The sequence below is a fragment of the Hyla sarda genome, chromosome 10, assembly GCF_029499605.1.
Source record: "Hyla sarda isolate aHylSar1 chromosome 10, aHylSar1.hap1, whole genome shotgun sequence".
NCBI classification, from domain to species: domain Eukaryota; kingdom Metazoa; phylum Chordata; class Amphibia; order Anura; family Hylidae; genus Hyla; species Hyla sarda.
Window position 1 is genome coordinate 103,879,250 of NC_079198.1, and position 18,699 is coordinate 103,897,948.

General features: G+C 43.5%; 1 protein-coding gene across 1 annotated transcript in view; it reads right to left on the minus strand.

Annotated features, from left to right (window-relative positions):
• Positions 1-18,699, minus strand: part of LOC130293624 (uncharacterized) — a 48,218-nt gene that overhangs the window by 27,705 nt on the left and 1,814 nt on the right. Inside the window, exon 2 of the mRNA XM_056542522.1 lies at positions 16,609-16,687. Coding sequence (XP_056398497.1) covers positions 16,609-16,687 — 79 coding nt within the window. The remainder of the gene's footprint in view (positions 1-16,608; positions 16,688-18,699) is intronic.

The window sequence follows — 18,699 nt, forward strand, 5'->3', positions numbered from 1 at the left end:
CACATCACATTTTACATTTATGATTAGCATGTTAGTAGAATGTAAAAATATTAAGTATGAAAAAGCATAGTAGACTATGATATTCCATCTACAGGATGCCACCCAATACAGGGGTGTGGAAATGTTATCGCCCAATGCTTAGGACAAGCATTTCCGGGTGTTAGTCTTGTTTTGGGCAAGTAGGTCTAAATGCCTGAAAAATTTACATATATGACAGGGAAATCAGTCTTGCCCAGTTACTGAACTCCTATAGACCGCAGCTGTATGCTGCAGACTATAGCGAGCCGCTCAAGATGTCAGCGTCCCGGCATAGGCGGTGCGATGACGTCACTCAGTGCGCGCACCTCCATCAGGACTGAGGTGCCCGGGACTACCAGACGCAGCGCTCCCTCTCTTGCTGCACTAGGCGCGACTTCTCCTGCACGGCAGCATGTTTAACCTCTCTACCTGTGGATTGTCATGAGGGACAAGTAGATTGTGCTCCCGTTTTAGTCCCTTTGACAATTTTTTTTTATTTTTTATTTTATTTCCACACCCCCTGGGATACTGTCAACAAACTGCCCCCATATAAACAATACTGTCAGCAGACTGACCAACCTACCATAAACAATACTGCCAACAAACTGCCCTCCGATTAAAAATACAGCTAACAGTGCACACACATAAACTATACATCTAGCAGACTGCCCCCCTGACAATACAGTGGTCCCTCAAGTTACAATATTAATCGGTTCCAGGACGACCATTGTATGTTGAGACCATAACTCTATGGAAACCTGGTAATTGGTTCTCAAGCCATAAAATGTCATCCAAAAATAGGAAAAAGTGAGGATTAAAGAAAAATAAGTATTTAACTAATACAGATAAAGCAAATTCCTTACATATAAAAGTAAGAAAGATCTGCTGGGAGCTGTAAATTACTGTCTATCTCAATGTTTCCCAAGCAGGGAGCCTCCAGCTATTGCAAAACTACAACTCCCAGCATGCCCGGACAGCCTTTGGCTGTCCGGGCATGCTGGGAGTTGTAGTTTTGCAACAGTTGGGGGCACCTTGCTTGGGAAACACTGGTCTATGTAGAGGAAAGGAGCTTCTTCAGGGTCCTGCACAGTACACACAGTGTCCTAAAAAAGTAACATGGAGTCACCCTCACCTGGTGTCCAAAGGAGCAGGTAACCCTGGTACAGGTAAAGTGTACAGAACATGTAATACCTCCCTGTACTGTAGGGGGCGGTATCAGACATCAGTCAGTGCATACGCTTCAGTAATACAGGGGTTTTACCAGTAAATTTCCCATTCTGATTGGTCAGTTCTTCCAGCCATTGACATGTTTCACAGATCTGGACTGTCCGTAGCATTGTATGTTGAGTCTGGTTTCAAGTTACAATGGTCCAGAAAAGACCATTGTATGTTGAAACTATTGTATGTTGAGGCCATTGTAAGTTGAGGGATCACTGTAGTGATTCCATTTAAGGAGTCACTAAATTCACAACTGAAGTAACAATGTAAATATATGCAGCCGACTCCTCCTAGTGGTGGTTTCAGTCTTTTGCAGGATGTCCTTCAGCCTCAACATCTACAGGGCATAGGATGGTTTAAGTCATGAGCCGCCCCTGTTCGGTCCGCTTGTGCACAGGTGCTGAACTTTGGACTCTGGAACATGTACAAATACAGAAGATGCTGCTGCCTGTACCTGAGCTTGAGGTGTTCCTTCTCTTCGTAGTTTTGTTTAGTCTCCACACTTCTATATCACTGACAGCAACTTATTTAGGATTTATGATCAGTTTCTAGTGGATCCTAGGACTTTGAGATTTACCGTATATATTTTATTGGCTAATTTTTATTAACTCCTTTTTGATGGTCAAAGAAAAAAAAAAAAAAAGCAATTTTGTAATTTATTTTTCACATTACCATAATCCGTATGGTAAAAATAACATTTATTCTGCTGGTCCATATGATTACAGTGATACCAAATTGATATGATTTTTTTTTTTTACTACATTGCCATAATAGAAACATTAAAAGATAATTATTAATGTTGCCACATTACAAGATCCACAAATATTTTCTTTTTCACCCGACAGCCTTAAAGGGTTACTCTGACCCTATACATCTTTGGATAGGGGATAAGATGTCTGATCGTGGGGGGTCCCCCCCGCTGGGAACCTTCGCGATCTCAATGCAAGTTTATGGGAGTGGGCGTGACGGTCGCCACACCCCCTCCCATAGATTTGAATTGAAGGGGCGAGGTGCGATGTCACAAGGGGGCAGGGACGTGACTATACTCCGGCCCCTGTATCGCCCATCATCAGGCATGGAGCAAAGTTCGCTCCGTGCAGCAGATGACACAGAGCGCTGCAGGAGAGATTGCAGGAGTTCCCAGCGGCGAGACCCCCGCGATCAGACATCTTATCCCCTCTCCTTTGGATAGGGGATAAGATGTCTAGGGGCGGAGTACCCCTTTTTAAGTTTGAGCTCATTTTTTTTTTTACGGGAAAACTTTATTTTGTTTTTAGTGTGTTCCTTTTTTTTAAAGGGAGATTTTTTTTCGACATAAATAATATAATAATTGTATTAGTCAGGTACATAAAAAGGAAAAATATACATCTGTATATGCATAAACATATCCTTTGTTATGCACATCTATAATGACTTACTGGTATATACTATTGAATACTGAATCTTACCCCTGGGGCACCCCCACGGATTCTGTTTGCTATTATAACACGTTAATTAAGAATCTCCCATTGCGGTTTGTATGTATTCTGTTCTCATATGGGACTACTCTCTTTGCAGCCATACTGTACCGGTATACCAGCCCTGCTCTCTCTGTATCCCTGACCTAGCTTAGGGACAACAAGGAGGTTCCGGTGTGGGCCCAGGTCACAAGGACAGGGGAACCTACTACTCGTAGGCAGGAAATCCAGACTAAGGCAAGAACAGGTCCGGTTACCTACCCATTACCTTATTGGGGCTGCTTTAATATACCTATATATACTGTACATAGCCTCATGTCTTGAACCGTTTGAATTATTTGCTTTGTGTGAACAATCAATAAATATCTAATGGAAACGTTTTTTGTGATTCCTCTGTGAATAACTGAACATATTCCCACTCTACCCTAGACTGGTACGTCTACATTTAGTACCTCTATGCGCACGTTAAATGTAAAAACAAGAGCAGTGTGAACCCGGCCTTTACAAAAATGTGTTCTACTTGTGCACATTAACCCCTTAACGACAGTGGACGTAAATGTGCGTCATGGTGAGGTGGGACATGGTGCTCGCAGTCAGCAGCCAGGGACCCACCGGTAATGGCGGACATCAGCGATTATGCTGCCACGGGGAGCCGATCATCTATAGTAGCCCCTCACCTGCCTCTGTCTGTCTCTTGGGGTCTCCTGCTCTTGTCTGAGATCAAGCAGACCAGAGCAGAAGATGACCGATAACACTGATCAATGCTATGCCTATGCATAGTACTGAACAGTATTAGCAATCAAATGATTGCAATAAATAGTCCCTATTGGGACATAAAAAGTGTAAGAAAAATAAAAAAAATTGAAAAATCATCTCTCCCCCCCCCCCCCAATAAAATTGTAAATCGCCCGTTTTCCCCATTTTACCCCCAAAAAAAGCATTAAAAAAATAAAAAAATTACAAACATATTTGGTATTGCCACATGTGTAAATGTCCGAACTATCAAAAAATGTTAATTATCCTATATGGTGAACGGCATAAACATAAAAAAAAAAAATTAAGAAAAAGTCCACAATTGATGTTTTTTTTCACTTTTTGTTCCAAAAAAATTGAATAAAAAAAGTGATTAAAAAGTTAAATATAAGCAAAAGTGGTACTGATAAAAACTACAGATCACATCGCAAAAAGTGAGCCCTCATCCCGCCCCATATAAGGAAAATTTTGAAAGTAATAGGTGGTCAAAATAGGGCAATTTCAAACATACTAATTTTGTTAAAATAGTCTGAGATTTTGTCTAAAGCAATACAGTAATAGAAAAGTATGTACTCGTGGGTATCATTTTAATCATATTGACCCACAGAATAAAGAACAAGTCAATTTTACAGCAAAGTGTACAGTGTGAACACAAAATCTTCCAAAATTTGCTAAATTGCTATTTTCTTTAAAATATCCCCACATAAATTATATTTTTTTTGGTTGCTACCTACATTTTATGGTAAAATGAGTGATGTCATTACAACATAAAATTAGTCCTGCAAAAAACAAGCCCTCATGTGGGTCTGTGGATAAAAATATAAGAGAGTTATGATTTTTAGAATGCGAGGAGGAAAAAACGAAAATGCAAAAATAAAATTGGCCTGGTGCTTTTCACCTGGTACTCCGCTGAAAAACTTTTTTTTTTTAAATCAACTGGTGCCAGAAAGTTAAACAGATTTGTAAATTACTTCTATTAAAAAATCTTAATCCTTCCTGTACTTATTAGCTGCTGAATACTACAGTGGAAATTCTTTTCTTTTTGAAACACAGAACTGTCTGCTGACATCACGAGCACAGTGCTCTCTGCTGACATCTCTGTCCATTTTATGAACTGTCCAGAACAGCATATATTTGCTATGGGGATTTCCTTTTACGCTGGCAGTTCCTAAAATGGACAGAGATGTCAGCAGAGAGCACTGTGCTCGTGATGTCAGCAGACAGCTCTGTGTTTCAAACGGAAAAGAATTTCCACTGTAGTATTCAGCAGCTAATAAGTACAGGGGATAGGGGATAAGATGTCTGATCGCAAGGGTTCCCACTGCAGCACCCCATGTCATATTTTGCATGGAGCGAAGTTCCTTACGTGCCTGATGACGGGCAATACAGGGGGCCAGAGGATCATGACGCTACGTCCCCGTCCCCAAATGCAAGTCTATGGGAGGGGGCGTGGCAGCCACCACGCCCCTCCCATAGACATGCATTGAGGGGGCGAGGCATGATGTCATGAAAGGTGGGGTGTGACATCACGAGGGGGAGGGGCCATGATGTCACAATCCTCCGGCACCTGTATCGCCCATCATCAGGCACGAAGGGAACTTTGCTCTGTGCACAAGATGACATGGGGTGCTGCAGGAGAGATCGCAGGGGGTTTCCAGCGGCAGGACTCCCGTGATCAGACATCTTATCCCCTATCCTTTGGAAACCAACAAAACTCCACAATATTCGACTGGCCAACGTAGAGGGACTTCAAAGGAACATAGAAGTAAAAAGGTTATTTTCAGTTTGTCAGTCTGCAAGTTTTTCTGCACGTTCACATAGAACACGCTTATTTTCCTGTTTTTGCCCTACAGCTGAAAGGGCAGAGGGGGGAGGATCATGCTGCAGCAGATTGTCTTTCAAATCAGACACAGAGGGAGGATGAATATGGCCGATCTCTTGCAAAAGCGACCCAGTGATTTCTTTATATACGTAATAATCGCAATATGATACAAAACAGGAGCAAAGAGGAAAAAATAAAAAATAAATAAAAAATAAAAAAAGATTTGTGCCCTTTTAAATCTTTTTTTTTTCTACTGCTGTGTAAATTTACTGCACAGTATTTGCATTCCTTCATGCCTTAAATGGAATTTGTCAGCAGTTCTGAACCTTCGAAACTGTTGACATTCCTATACAGGGGTCGAGAGGGGAACGTAACGATATTTTCTGTTTCGGTCACGCAACCCTTCTAAAAGGATAGGTGTGAGTCTCTGAAGCATTCAGACATTTAAAGGGGTACTCTTTTTTTTTTTTTTTTTAAATCAACTGGTGCCAGAAAGTTACGGTATACAGATTTGTAAATGACTTATATTACAAAAATCTTTACCCTTCCAGTACTTTTTAGCAGCTGTATACTACAGAGGAAATTCTGTTCATTTTGAATTTCTTTTTTGGTCCTGTCCACAGTGCTCTCTGCTGACACCTGATGCCCGTATCAGGAACTGTCCAGAGCAGGAGAAAATTCCCATTGCAAACCTATGCTTTTCTGGAAAGTTCCTGATACGGGCATCAGGTGTCAGCAGAGAGCACTGTGGACAAGACAAAAAAGAAATTAAAAAAGAAAATAATTTTCTCTGTAGCATACAGCTGCTAAAAACTACTGGAAGGGTAAAGATTTTTTTAATAGAAGTAATTTACAAATCTGTTTAACTTTCTGGCACCAGTTGATTTAAAAAAATATTTAGTACTTATGCCACACAGGGGCATACTTACCCTGATGCCCCCTGAGTGGGTTTCCCGACCCTTTGCATGGGGTCCGCTTTTTCTACTCTTTTCTTATTGTTGTATTTGATACTTATTCATATCTGTTTGTGTTTTGAATAAAATTAATAAAAAACATGAAATTAAAAAAAATATGTATTTTCCACCGGAGTACCCCTTTAAGGCATATCCCTTGAATAGGCCATTAAGTTCTAAAGAATTACTCCTACAAAACAATAGGCTTAAAGTTATGATAAAACGTCTCCCACTAGGCTGTTTGTTAGTTTTCTGATCTCTTCTTGCTGTATACCCCCATCGCCAGCAGATGGCAGAATATGATCAATGCAACCGGTTAAAATATAGAGATGTCACACTCAAAGACTTATTAGTTTTCAAATAGACACCAAGTGTCACTCCAAGTGCACTGGCTCTGTGCTGTGAAGCAAAGTGATGAGTTAACTTAGGCTATAGCTTAGGTTAGTGCTTTCCAACCAGTGTGCCTCTAGCTGCTGCAAAACTACAGCTCCCAGCAAAGGCTGTCCAGGCATGCTGGGAGTTGTAGTTTTGCAACAGCTGGAGGCACACTGATTGGGAAACACTGGCTTAGGCCCCCTTCTAGGTGATGAGACTACCCTTTTAAAATAAAATTAATCTAGCAACTATCTAAAAGTAAGATCACTTACAGGCTGCATTTGCATTGTATATTAACCATGTGTGCTGGGAAAGCATCCAAACACATCCATTGGCTACCACTCACCCTACTAGGGTCAGTTTTGCCTTCATAGGTCTACTACATAACTTCAATGCTCTACTACATAAAGTAGCATTCAGTATTAAAGGGGTACTCGGGTAAAAAAAAAAAAATAATTTTAAATCAACTGGTGCCAGAAAGTTAAACAGATGTGTAAATTACTTCTATTAAAAAATCTTAACCCTTACAGTACTTATCAGCTGCTGTATGCTCCACAGGAAGTTGTTTTCTTTTAAAATTTCTTTCCAGTCTGACTACAGTGCTCTCTGCTGACACCTCTGTCCATGTCAGGAACTGTCCAGAGCAGGAGAGGTTTGCTATGGGGATTTGCTCCTGCTCTGAACAGTTCCTGACAGGTGTCAGCAGAGAGCACTGTGGTCAGACAGAAAAGTAATTTAAAAAAGAAAATTTCCTGTGGGGCAAACAGCAGCTGATAAGTACTGGAAGGGCTAAGATTTTTAAATAGGAAATATACAAATCTGTTTAACTTTCTGGCACCAGTTGATAAAAAAAAAAAAAAATAGTTTATCACCGGAGTACCCCTTTAAATGTATACCATGTAGTATAATGTTTGGGTTTTGCTAATGGAGAGGCTTTTGGTAATAAATACTATTTTATGCCTGTATTCCACGCCCCCTCCATATAGCTCTATGGGAGAGCCGTTCGGCAATCTTGGGCTCTCCCATAGAACTATATAGAGGGGGTGTGGGGGGGCCGCTGTGAAGGAGAGCCAGGGCTCTTAACAGGAGATCGTGGGGGGGGGGGGGGGGCAGCACTCGGATCCCCTGCAATCTATAACTCATCCCATAACCTTCAGATAGAGGATACGTTTTTTTTTTACATGATACTTGTCCTTTAAGGCTGTGGAATCCAAACTGTGGACTTTCAGATGCTTCAAAACGACAACTTCCCTACTGGGAGGATAATGCCGCTGTTCTTTATTATGTATAATGCTTATTATGTCACCTGCGTCTTGCCTTATTTGGTCCTTGGATACTTATACGGTGGTTTGCCTTATTGATTTTCTTTTTTGTAATGTGAAAATACTTTAATAAAAACTTACAGTTGAAAAAAAAATATATATATATATACAACTTCCATCATGCCCTGACAGCCAATGAAACTAAAAGAAGAATGGAAAGCCCATCACAGTTCAGATATCTCAAGTGTGGTTAAGCGCTACATGTAAATGTGCGATTACCAGAATGTGTTGTGCAATCCGGGCTTAACACTTCGTAGGGCATCAGATTACAAGTGTCCACCCGCAGCTGCTCCCGAAACAGAAGAAACAACAAATTCTTCTAAGGATAGCTGGTTTTTATGCAGGGATGACCAGACATCCCCACGATAGGGGTATAAGCAAGATTAAAGGGGTACTCCGGTGGAAAACTTTTTTAAATCAACTGGTTCCAGAAAGTTAAACAGATTTGTAAATTACTTCTTTTAAAAAATCTTAATCATTCCTGTACTTATTAGGTGCTGAATACTACAGAGTAAATGGTTTTCTTTTTGGAACACAGAGCTCTGTGCTGACATCATGACCACAGTGCTCTCTGCTGACATCTCTGTACATTTTAAGAACTGTCCAGAGTAGGAGAAAAACCCCATAGAAAACATATGCTGCTCTGGACAGTTCCTAAAATGGACAGACATGTCAGCAGAGAGCACTGTTTTCCAAAAAGAAAATAATTTCCTCTGTAGTATTCAGCAGCTAATAAGTACTGGAAGGATTAAGATTTTTTAATAGAAGTAATTTACAAATCTGTTTAACTTTCTGGCACCAGTTGATTTAATAAAAAAAAAGGTTATTTTCCCACAAAGAAACGCTTTTGATGCCTAAAGAAGCGCTGTGCTATCACAGTAAAATGCGTCTACATTACCTATGTAGCCCGGACTGAACATTGTTGCTATTAAGTTTGATCCTTTAAACTCAATAAATCTGGTGTGAGTGGATTGTGGTATATGTTGTATATTAGTGGTTAAGTTTTAGTCGTGGACATGACCTTAGTGCCTTTTTGTGCCTTTTTCTTAGTAGTGTGGAAGTAAATTGTAAGTTTTACTAAGAAAAACTTGAATTTCATACAGGATAGAGCAAAATGATGCAACAAGACGCCTACCCTGTGGCATTTTGTTGCAATATCCTGAAATAATCCCGGCAAACAGACACAAACGGACACTTTTAAAGCAACAGATGCCCTATTAAAGGCCTTTGGATTCCTTAAAGGGGTACTCCGCTGCCCTGCTTCCGGAGCTCCACTCCCTAGCGTCCGGAAGTTTATTGTTCCGAACACTGTGCGGGCTTCCGTGTTCCGGGCCGCCCCTCGTGACATCATGCCCGCCCCCTCAACGAAAGTCTATGGGAAGCGGAGCTCCGGAAGCAGGGCAGCGAAGTACCCCTTTAATGGGTTCATCTGAAATAAAATAAATAAAACAACCCCTGCAATCAGCTGTTTACTGCAAATATAAAAATATGATAAAAAGGATAGTAAAATGGACATATGCTGTGTATAGCGATCCAAATTGTCACAAAAGTTTGAGCAGCCAGCAAACTGCACAAAAATAAGCAACTTTTTAGAGATACAGTCATGGCCGTAAATGTTGGCACCCCTGAAATTTTTTTCAAGAAAATGAAGTATTTCTCACAGAAAAGGATTGCAGTAACACATGATTTGCTATACACATGTTTATTCCCTTTGTGTGTGTATTTGAACAAAACCAAAAAAAGGAGGAAAAAAAGCTAATTGGACATAATGTCACACCTAACTCCAAAAATGGGCTGGACAAAATTATTGGCACCCTTTCAAAATTGTGGAAAAATAAGATTGTTTCACGCATGTGATGCTCCTTTAGGGTGCGTTCCCACACGGCGTATTTTGCTGCGTATTTGCTGCGTATTTGGTGCTGCGTATTTTCCTACCCATTGACTTCAACAGGGAAAATAAAATACGCAGCAGCAAATACGCAGCAAATACGCCGTGTGGGAACGTACCCTTAAACTCACCTGGGGAAAGTAACAGGTGTGGGAAATATTAAAAAAAAAATTACACCAAAAAGGAGAGAAGTTGCATTGTGTCTGTGTGTGCCACACTAAGAATGGGCAACAGAAAGCGGAGAAGAGAACTGTCTGAGGACATCGAGAACCAAAATTGTGGAAAAATATCAACAATCTCAAGGTTACAAGTCCATCTCCAGAGATCTAGATTTGCCTTTGTCCATGTGCGCAACATTATCAAGAAGTTTGCAACCCATGGCACTGTAGCTAATCTCCCTGGGAGTGGACGGAAGAGAAAAATTGATGAAAGGTGTCAACGCAGGATAGTCCGGATGGTGGATAAGCAGCCCCAAACAAGTTCCAAAGATATTCAAACTGCCCTGCAGTCTCAGGGAGCATCAGTGTCAGTGCGAACCATCCATCGACATTTAAATGAAATGAAACGCTATGGCAGGAGACCCAGGAGGACCCCACTGCTGACACAGAGACATAAAAAAGCAAGACTACAATTTGCCAAAATGAACTTGAGTAAGCCAAAATCCTTCTGGGAAAACATCTTGTGGACAGATGATACCAAGATAGAGCTTTTTGGTGAATCAAATCATTCTACTGTTTATCTAAAACAGTAAAGAAAAGAACACAGTACCTACAGTGAAATATGGTGGAGGTTCAATGATATTTTGGGGTTGTTTTGCTGCCTCTGGCACTGGGTGCCTTGAATGTGTGTAAGGCATCATGAAATCTGAGGATTACCAAAGGATTTTGGGTCGCACTGTACAGCCCAGTGTCAGAAAGTTGGGTTTGCATCTGAGATCGTGTTCCAGCAGGACAATGACCCCAAACATACGTCAAAAAGCCCCCAGAAGTGGATGGCAACAAAGCGCTGGAGAGTTCTAAAGTGGCAGCAATGAGTCCAGATCTAAATCCCATTGAACACCTGTGGAGAGATCTTAAAATTGCTGTTCGGAAAAGGCGCCTTCCAATAAGAGAGACCAGGAGCAGTTTGTAAAGGAAGAGTGGTCCAACATTCCGGCTGAGAGGTGTAAGAAGCTTATTGATTTCAGTTATTTTTTCCAAAGGGTGGGAAACAAATATTAAAGTTAAAGGTGCCAATAATTTTGTCCAGCCCATTTTTGGAGTTTGGTGACATTATGTCCAATTAGCTTTTTTTCCTCCTTTTTTGGTTTAGTTCCAATACACACAAAGGGAATAAACGTGTATATAGCAAAACATGTGTTACTGCAATCCTTTTCTGTGAGAAATACCGTAATTTATCAGGGTATACCACGCACCGGCCTATAACACGCAGCCTCATTTTACCAAGGATATTTGGGTAAAAAAAGTTTTTTACCCAAATATCCTTGGTAAAATGAGGGTGCGTGTGTGTGTGCACGTGTATACCCCGATACACTGTTTCTGACCCCGCAGAAGCCCCAAGGAAAGGCAGGGGGAGAGAAGCCGTCGCTGCCCGCTTCTCTCCCCCTTCCTTTCCTGGGGTCTAGAGCCCTGCTGCCGCTGCTTCTCTCCCCCTGGCTATCGGCGCTGCTGCCCCTTCTCCCCCCCCCCCCCCTGTCTATCGTGCCGCTGCCCCTTCTCTCCCCCTGGCTATCGGTGCTGCTGCCCCATTGCCAGTGCCGATAGCCAGGGGTAGAGAAGCGGCGCCGGCGATGGGGCAGCGGCATCGATAGCCAGGGGGAGAGAAGGGGCAGCGGCACCCATTGCCAGCGCTGTTGCCCCGTTGCCTCCCCATCCCTGGTTGTATAATTACCTGTTGCCGGGGTCGGGTCCGCGCTGCTTCTGGCCTCCGGTGTGCGTCCTCTGCGTCGTTGCTATGCGCTGCACGGCGCAATGACGAGTGACGTCACTCGTCATTGCGTCTCGCAGCGCATAGCAACGACGCAGGGGACGCCACACCGCAGGCCAGAAGCAGCGTGGACCGATAGCCAGGGGGAGAGAAGGGGCAACGGTGCCAATAGCCGGGGGAGAGAAGCGGCGGCAGCAGGGCTCTAGACCCCATGGCAGGCAGGGGCAGAGAAGCTGGCAGCGCTGGCTGTCTCTGCACCTGCAAAAGCCACTGCAGTTCATTGATTTAAAGCGCCCGCTTTAAATCATTGAACTCAGGGGTGTGGAAATTTTATAAAAAACTACTTGTCCACGGGACTAAAATGGAGCAAAATCTACTTGTCCCTCATGACGATCCACTTGTCCGGCCAATTTTCGCTTTTACGCACTCATTTTTTCCTCCTCGCCCTATAATAGCCATAACTACCTACTATAATGATACCTTTTAATTTTTCAATAACTTATTCTCTGAACCAAAAAATATATGTTTATTTGGGGAAGTGAAATTGAAATAGTCAAAGATAATTTTGCAGATTTGGTGGTTTTTCTTTTCTGCGCCATTTACCTTGTGGTTGAGGTAACATGTTAGTTTTATACTTTAGGCCGCCTGATTACAGCAATACCAGATTTGTATCGTTTACGTCATGTTTTATTAATTCTGAACGTTTTCTAATTTTTTTAATTGCCATTTTTTAACCCCTGTAGCTTTATTTTTTTTCCGCATACCAGGCTGTATGAGGGCTCATTTTTTGAGCCATAATCTGTTTTTGTATTGGTACCATTTTGGCATTGATCTGACTTTTTAATCGCTTTTTTACTTTTTTTATGGGATATTATAAAAATAGCAAATCTGTGGTTTGGTATTTTTTTACATTTACCGTACGGGATACATAACGTTATATTTTAATAGGTTGTACAATTACGCACGAAGCGATACCAAATATGTGTATTTTTATTATGTTTGCATGTTTTTATATAGGAAAAGGGGGTGATTTGAACTTTTAACATGGAAGGGGTTAATGCAGCGGTCTTCAAACTGTGGCCCTCCAGATGTTGCAAAACTACAACTCCCAGCATGCCCGGACAGCCAACGGCTGTCCTGGCATGCTGGGAATTGTAGTTTTGTAACATCTGGAGGGGCACAGTTTGAAGACCACTAGGTTATTGTGTCTTTCAAACTTTTATTAAAACTTTTTTATTTTTTTTTTACACTTTATTAGACTTATGAGGAATCATTAAATTCCTCAGACAGATGAATATAGTTCTATTGAACTCTATTAATCTGTGTGCTCTGTGATCCATTGATAGAGCCTAGTCCAGCCAGAATCTATCAATGACAGAGCCGGGACAGGAGGAAGCAGAGGTAAGTCCTCCGGCTACCTCTATAGTGGATCGCCCCCCTGCGATCGCGCTCCGGGGGGGCGATCCACCCCACTAGCCCACCAGGGAGCATTCACATCTCCCTTTAGACGCCGCTGTCAGCTTTGACAGCGGCGATCTAAAGGGTTAATAGCCAGCCGCGGCGATCGCCGCATGCTGGCTATTAGCGGCGGCCCCCGGCTACTGTGAACAGCCGGGGGCTGCAAAGTATGGAGCGGGCAGGAATCCCGAGCCCGCTCCATACTCCCCTGTGAGCGCCGCATACAGTCTCCCCATGCAGACGCGCCTCCTCCCCTCAGCTCTCCGAAGCTACAGCTGGGGGGAGTGAAGGCAGAGGACGCAGGTCTGCACGGGGAGCAAGAAGCCATGCCCCCTCATCTCCCCCCGCATGTCTGCAGAGCAGGGGAGAGAAGACAAATACACAGCTTCTCATCTCCCCTCGCACGTCTGCAGAGCAGGGGAGAGAAGACAAATACACAGCTTCTCATCTCCCCTCGCACGTCTGCAGAGCAGGGGAGAGAAGACATACACAGCTTCTCATCTCCCCCCGCACGTCTGCAGAGCAGGGGAGAGAAGACATACACAGCTTCTCATCTCCCCTGCTCTGCTTCCGAGGATACAGTTTTTTATTGTCGGAGGCGGCAGAATATGGAGCGGGCAGGAGTCGGGAGCCCGCTCCATACAGACTGCAGATTGCCGCCGCACTTGTCAGGTCCGGCCCTGCTTGCCCAAAGCCGGGCTAAGGGCCAAACAAATTCACCTGCCCGGCGCCCAAAACTGCTAGTCCCGGGCGTCGGGCGATAGGAATTCCACATCCCTGGAACTGCAGAGGCTTATCGGCATATAACACGTAGATAGACTTTAGGCTAAAAATTTTAGCCTAAAAAATGCGTGTTATACACAGATAAATACGGTACTTCATTTTCTTGAAAAATTTCAGGGGTCTCAACATTTACGGCCATGACTGCATACACAACTCTTGCTGACTTTCACCTTCTGGCAGTGTGTAGAATAGGTGCTGAACTTAGTAAATGTAACTTTTCAAGTTTTAAACACAAAAAAAAGTTGCATTCTGATGCCACACAGGGGAGGGTTTATTGGATATATAATAATTTTTTATAATTTTATAATAATAATAATAATAATAAATAATCTTGGTGCACTGGGGGAATCCCTCAGCCTTTGGTGCACCGTTCTGGCGCCTGTATCGGCCCTGTAATATGACCCCACCGGTTAAATATTACTTTTCCTTGCTTCAGGATGTCACCAATACGTGCTGTATTAATGCGGTGCATGTGCACTGGTGGCAACAGGCCTTACGTAAGGCTAATATCAAAGCGCGTATCGACAGCAATGATAATTAAAATTTATCAGGGGGGGCTGTATCATAGGGCCGGTTCGGGCGGGCAGAACCGTGCACCAAGAGGCTGGGGAACGCCCCGTGCACCAAGAAGATTTTATGCATTTCAGGATTTTGCTACATATTTCAGGAACAGCGCAACAGGTTTGGAAGCAGTTACCAGCATTAGAATCAGTATCACTTATACCCTGTATTATCAGTTAGTGCAAAAGATGCTGCTGTCACACTTTAAATGAAGGGAAGGTGTATTACACAATCAGCAAACAGGCCATCAACTAATGGTAAGTAACAAACAGACAACCAGCCTATTATTAGCTTTAGGAACATAAGCACAAGAAACTGTGCACATAATAAATCCCTCCTCTGACCCCCCCCCCCCCGCCCCCCCCCCCCCCCGCCCCCCCCTACAATAGGGAAGTTAATAGGAATTTCCCAGCCTTGCCTTAAAATTATAATCAGAAAAGTGCTGATTGCAAAGGAAACAGAACATACAGTATATGTATTAGCATTTAGCTGATGTCCTAATCTAATAATGTAGGTTCACTAGGTAGGTTAATCTATACTACAAAGAGTTCAGACACGGCAGAATTGTTGCTGACTTTCAGGGTCAATCCTACAGGCTAGGACATAAATGTCTGATTTCAGATCTAGAAGCAGGGCACCATCTCTCCCTGAGTAGATGGGTTTAGTCTCCACGTACTCCAGTACAGTACTTAAAGGGGTACTCCGCTGCTCAGCGTTTGGAACAAACTGTTCCGAACACTGGAGCTCGTGACGTCATAGCCCCGCCTCCTCATGACATCATGCCCCCTCCAAAAGCCATCACGCCCCATCCCATAGATTTGCATTGAGGGGGCGGGGCTAACACATCACGAGCTCCCGTCGCCGGCTCCAGAATTCGGAACAGTTTGTTCCAAACGCTGAGCAGCGGAGTACCCCTTCAAAGTATCTCCGATGCACCCATAGACAGCGGTTGACGACCCCACCGTTGCATGCAGAAGAGAGCCAGGGGAATCCCAGTGGTTGGACCCCCCCCCCAAGATCAAACACTTATCCAATATCCTGTATATAGGGGGATAGATTTTAAAGTACTGGAGTACCACTTTAATTTACAGTAAAATAAATAAGAATTAGGATGGAGATTATAAACCCTGTCCACACATGGGAGAAATCATGCACAGAATCCACAGCGGCTACTAGAGAGGAGTGAACGATTTCGCCCAAAACTGTAATTTTTTGGGGAATCATTTTGGGTGAATGGCGTACAAGGGCAGGGCCTCAAGTCAAAGGCAGGAGTCATAGGGGGAAATAAAAAAAAACCTGAGCAGAGGAAAAGTGAAGCAGTAGTTACCCATAGCAACCATATTCCAGCTTTAATATTCAGAGGTCTTTTAGGTTGCATTCAGACTACATCTCTGCACGGACATGTAGTGGGTCCGGAGGGAAATTCTGTAATATGCGGGGTGCAGCAGAATCCCATGAAAAACAATGGGAGGTTGTGCACCCGAAGTTCCAAGCGGAATTCCGCTCTGATATTCCATAATGTTAATGGGCACTTACTGTATACTCAGAAAAAAATGAATGGGTACGTCTAAATTCTGAATAAGCAATCAAATCCAAATATAATCCAATAAGCAATCTGTACGGATCTATCACAAACTATATTTTAGGAGGATAAGAAGCAAGGTTCACATTAATGTTGTCTTGTCATCCGTCCCGTTCAGGGTCCGTTTCGCTTTTTTTTCCTTTAGCAGAACGGACCCTGAAACGGGTAGGAACATAACAGACACTGCTGGGTCCCGACAGACCCCATTATCTTGAATGGGGTCCGTCGCCAATCCGGTAGTTTAGCAGAGAAAAAAACTCCCAACATTCTGATGGAATTGCCGACTGAACTCTGAATAGCTGAGTCCCACAGCAATGTGAACGAGGCCTAATTTCTACGTTAAACGTATTGTTAAAACTGCAGAACTCACATTATGTTAAAGAATGTTTGTGAATTTTCACACCAAAATCATCAGCAAAATCTGCATCCACCACATCTGGCCTTAGCTTAAATGACCAATATTCATCACTTTAAACCATGTATTGTACTTACAGGGCCAAATGGTGTAGGGATGAGCTCCTGGTGCCGTGGTTGCAGGTTGGGCAAGGGCAGGTCGCTGGCATCACTAGGCCTGCGAAAATAAGATAAAAGAAATATACAATCTCCTAGTAAGGTTATCTTACTATCCAATATCCCGATGTATACTTGCATTAAAAGGGGTACTCCGCTTTTTTTTTTTTTTAACCTATGCCAGAAAGTTAAACAGATTTGTAAATTACTTCTATTTAAAAATCTTAATCCTTCCATTACTTATCAGCTGCTATCTGCTCCACAGGAAGTTCTTTTCTTTTTGCATTTCCTTTCTGTCTGACCCCAGTGCTCTCTGCTGACACCTCTGTCCATTTTAGGAACTGTCCAGAGTAGGAGAGGTTTGTTATGGGGATTTTCTCCTACTCTGGACAGTTCCTAAAATGGACAGAGGTGTCAGCAGAGAGCACTGTGGTCAGACAGAAAGGAAATCCAAGAAGAAAACAACTTCCTCTGTAGTATACAGCAGCTGATAAATACTGGAAGGATTAAGATTTTTAAACAGAAGTAATTTACAAATCTGTTTAACTTTCTGGCACTGGTTGATTTAAATGAAAATGTTTTCCAGCGGAGTACCCCTTTAAAGCATGGCATGGCTGCATTGTGTGACTGTGAGCACATTGTTATCCAGCCTGGAACAGACCCTTTTACACTGGCCAATTATTTTAGTAACATGAAGGGGCCTCAGCTATCATAGCTTTATAAAAGGACACAAACATAGGATGTCACTGTCCTAGACTGATAAATAGCACAGCTGAGGCTGCAGAACTTCCAACCCCTGGACAAACTAAACATTTAATATATTGTTCCTATTTACTTGCTGTTGAGATTCCCAAACAGTTAATTTGGTCTCCCCCCGGACTTGCAGAAGTCCAAACTCAGGAAGTGCATGTGGGGTATGGAGAGGCACAGATCTCACAGGCTTAAAGGGGTACTACCGTGCTGACAACTTATCCCCTATCTAAAGGATAGGGGATAAGATGCCTGATCGCGCGGGATCCTGCCGCTGGGGACCCCCGCGATCCCGCACGCAGCACCCCGCTCTCATCAGGCCATGGAGTGAACATCGCTCCGGGTCTAATGACTGCCGATCACGGGGCCGGAGTATCATGATGTCACGGCTCCGCCCCCAAGTGATGTCACACTCCGCCCCCTCAATGTAACTCTATGGCAGGGGACGAGACAGCTGTCTCGCCCCTGCCATAGACTTGCATTGAGGGGGCGGAGCGTGGCGTCACATGGGGGCGGAGCTGTGACGTCACGATCACCGGCCAAGTCATAAGACCCGGAGTGAATGTTCGCTCCGGGGCCTGATGAGAGCGGGGTGCTGCGTGCGAGATCTAGGGGGTCGCCAGTGACGGGACCCTGCGCGATCAGGCAACTTATCCCCTATCCTTTAGATAGGGGATAAGTTGTCAGCACGGTAGTACCCCTTTAAGTGACATCACGCCTGCTGGGGAACACCCACTTTCTCCTGCCGGGAGCTCAAACAATGTGAGCAAGAGGAAAGGTATGATACACAGCTTTTTAAAGCTTGGAATTTTTTTTTTAGGGCAGGAGGGGTGTTAGGAGTAGTTAGGGAATATATTCTGAGTTAGTTTAGAAAATATGGTTTGATGACGGGTACTCTTAAAACCCTATAATCCCTCTTTACAGCTAGTGGCTCTCTAGATGTTGCAAAGCTACAAATCCCATCTTACTCTTTTATCTCCTGGACAAGGGTGATGTAGTAAGTTGACTTCATAATCCCCAATTATTGTCTAAAGCAGTGTTCCACAACCAGGGTGCCTCCAGCTGTTGCAAAACTACAACTCCTTGCATGCCCGGACAGCCTTTGGCTGTCCGGGCATGCTGGGAGTTGTAGTTTTGCAACAGCTGGAGGCACCTTTGTTGGGGAAACACAGGTCTAAAGCAGTGTCCTCCAACCTGTACCTCTCTATCTTTGGCTGTCTGGGCATGCTGGGAGTTGTAGTTTTGCAACAGCTGTAGGCCCCCTGGTTGGGAAACACTGGTCTAAAGCAGTGCTCTCTAACCTGTGACTCGCCATCTGTTTCA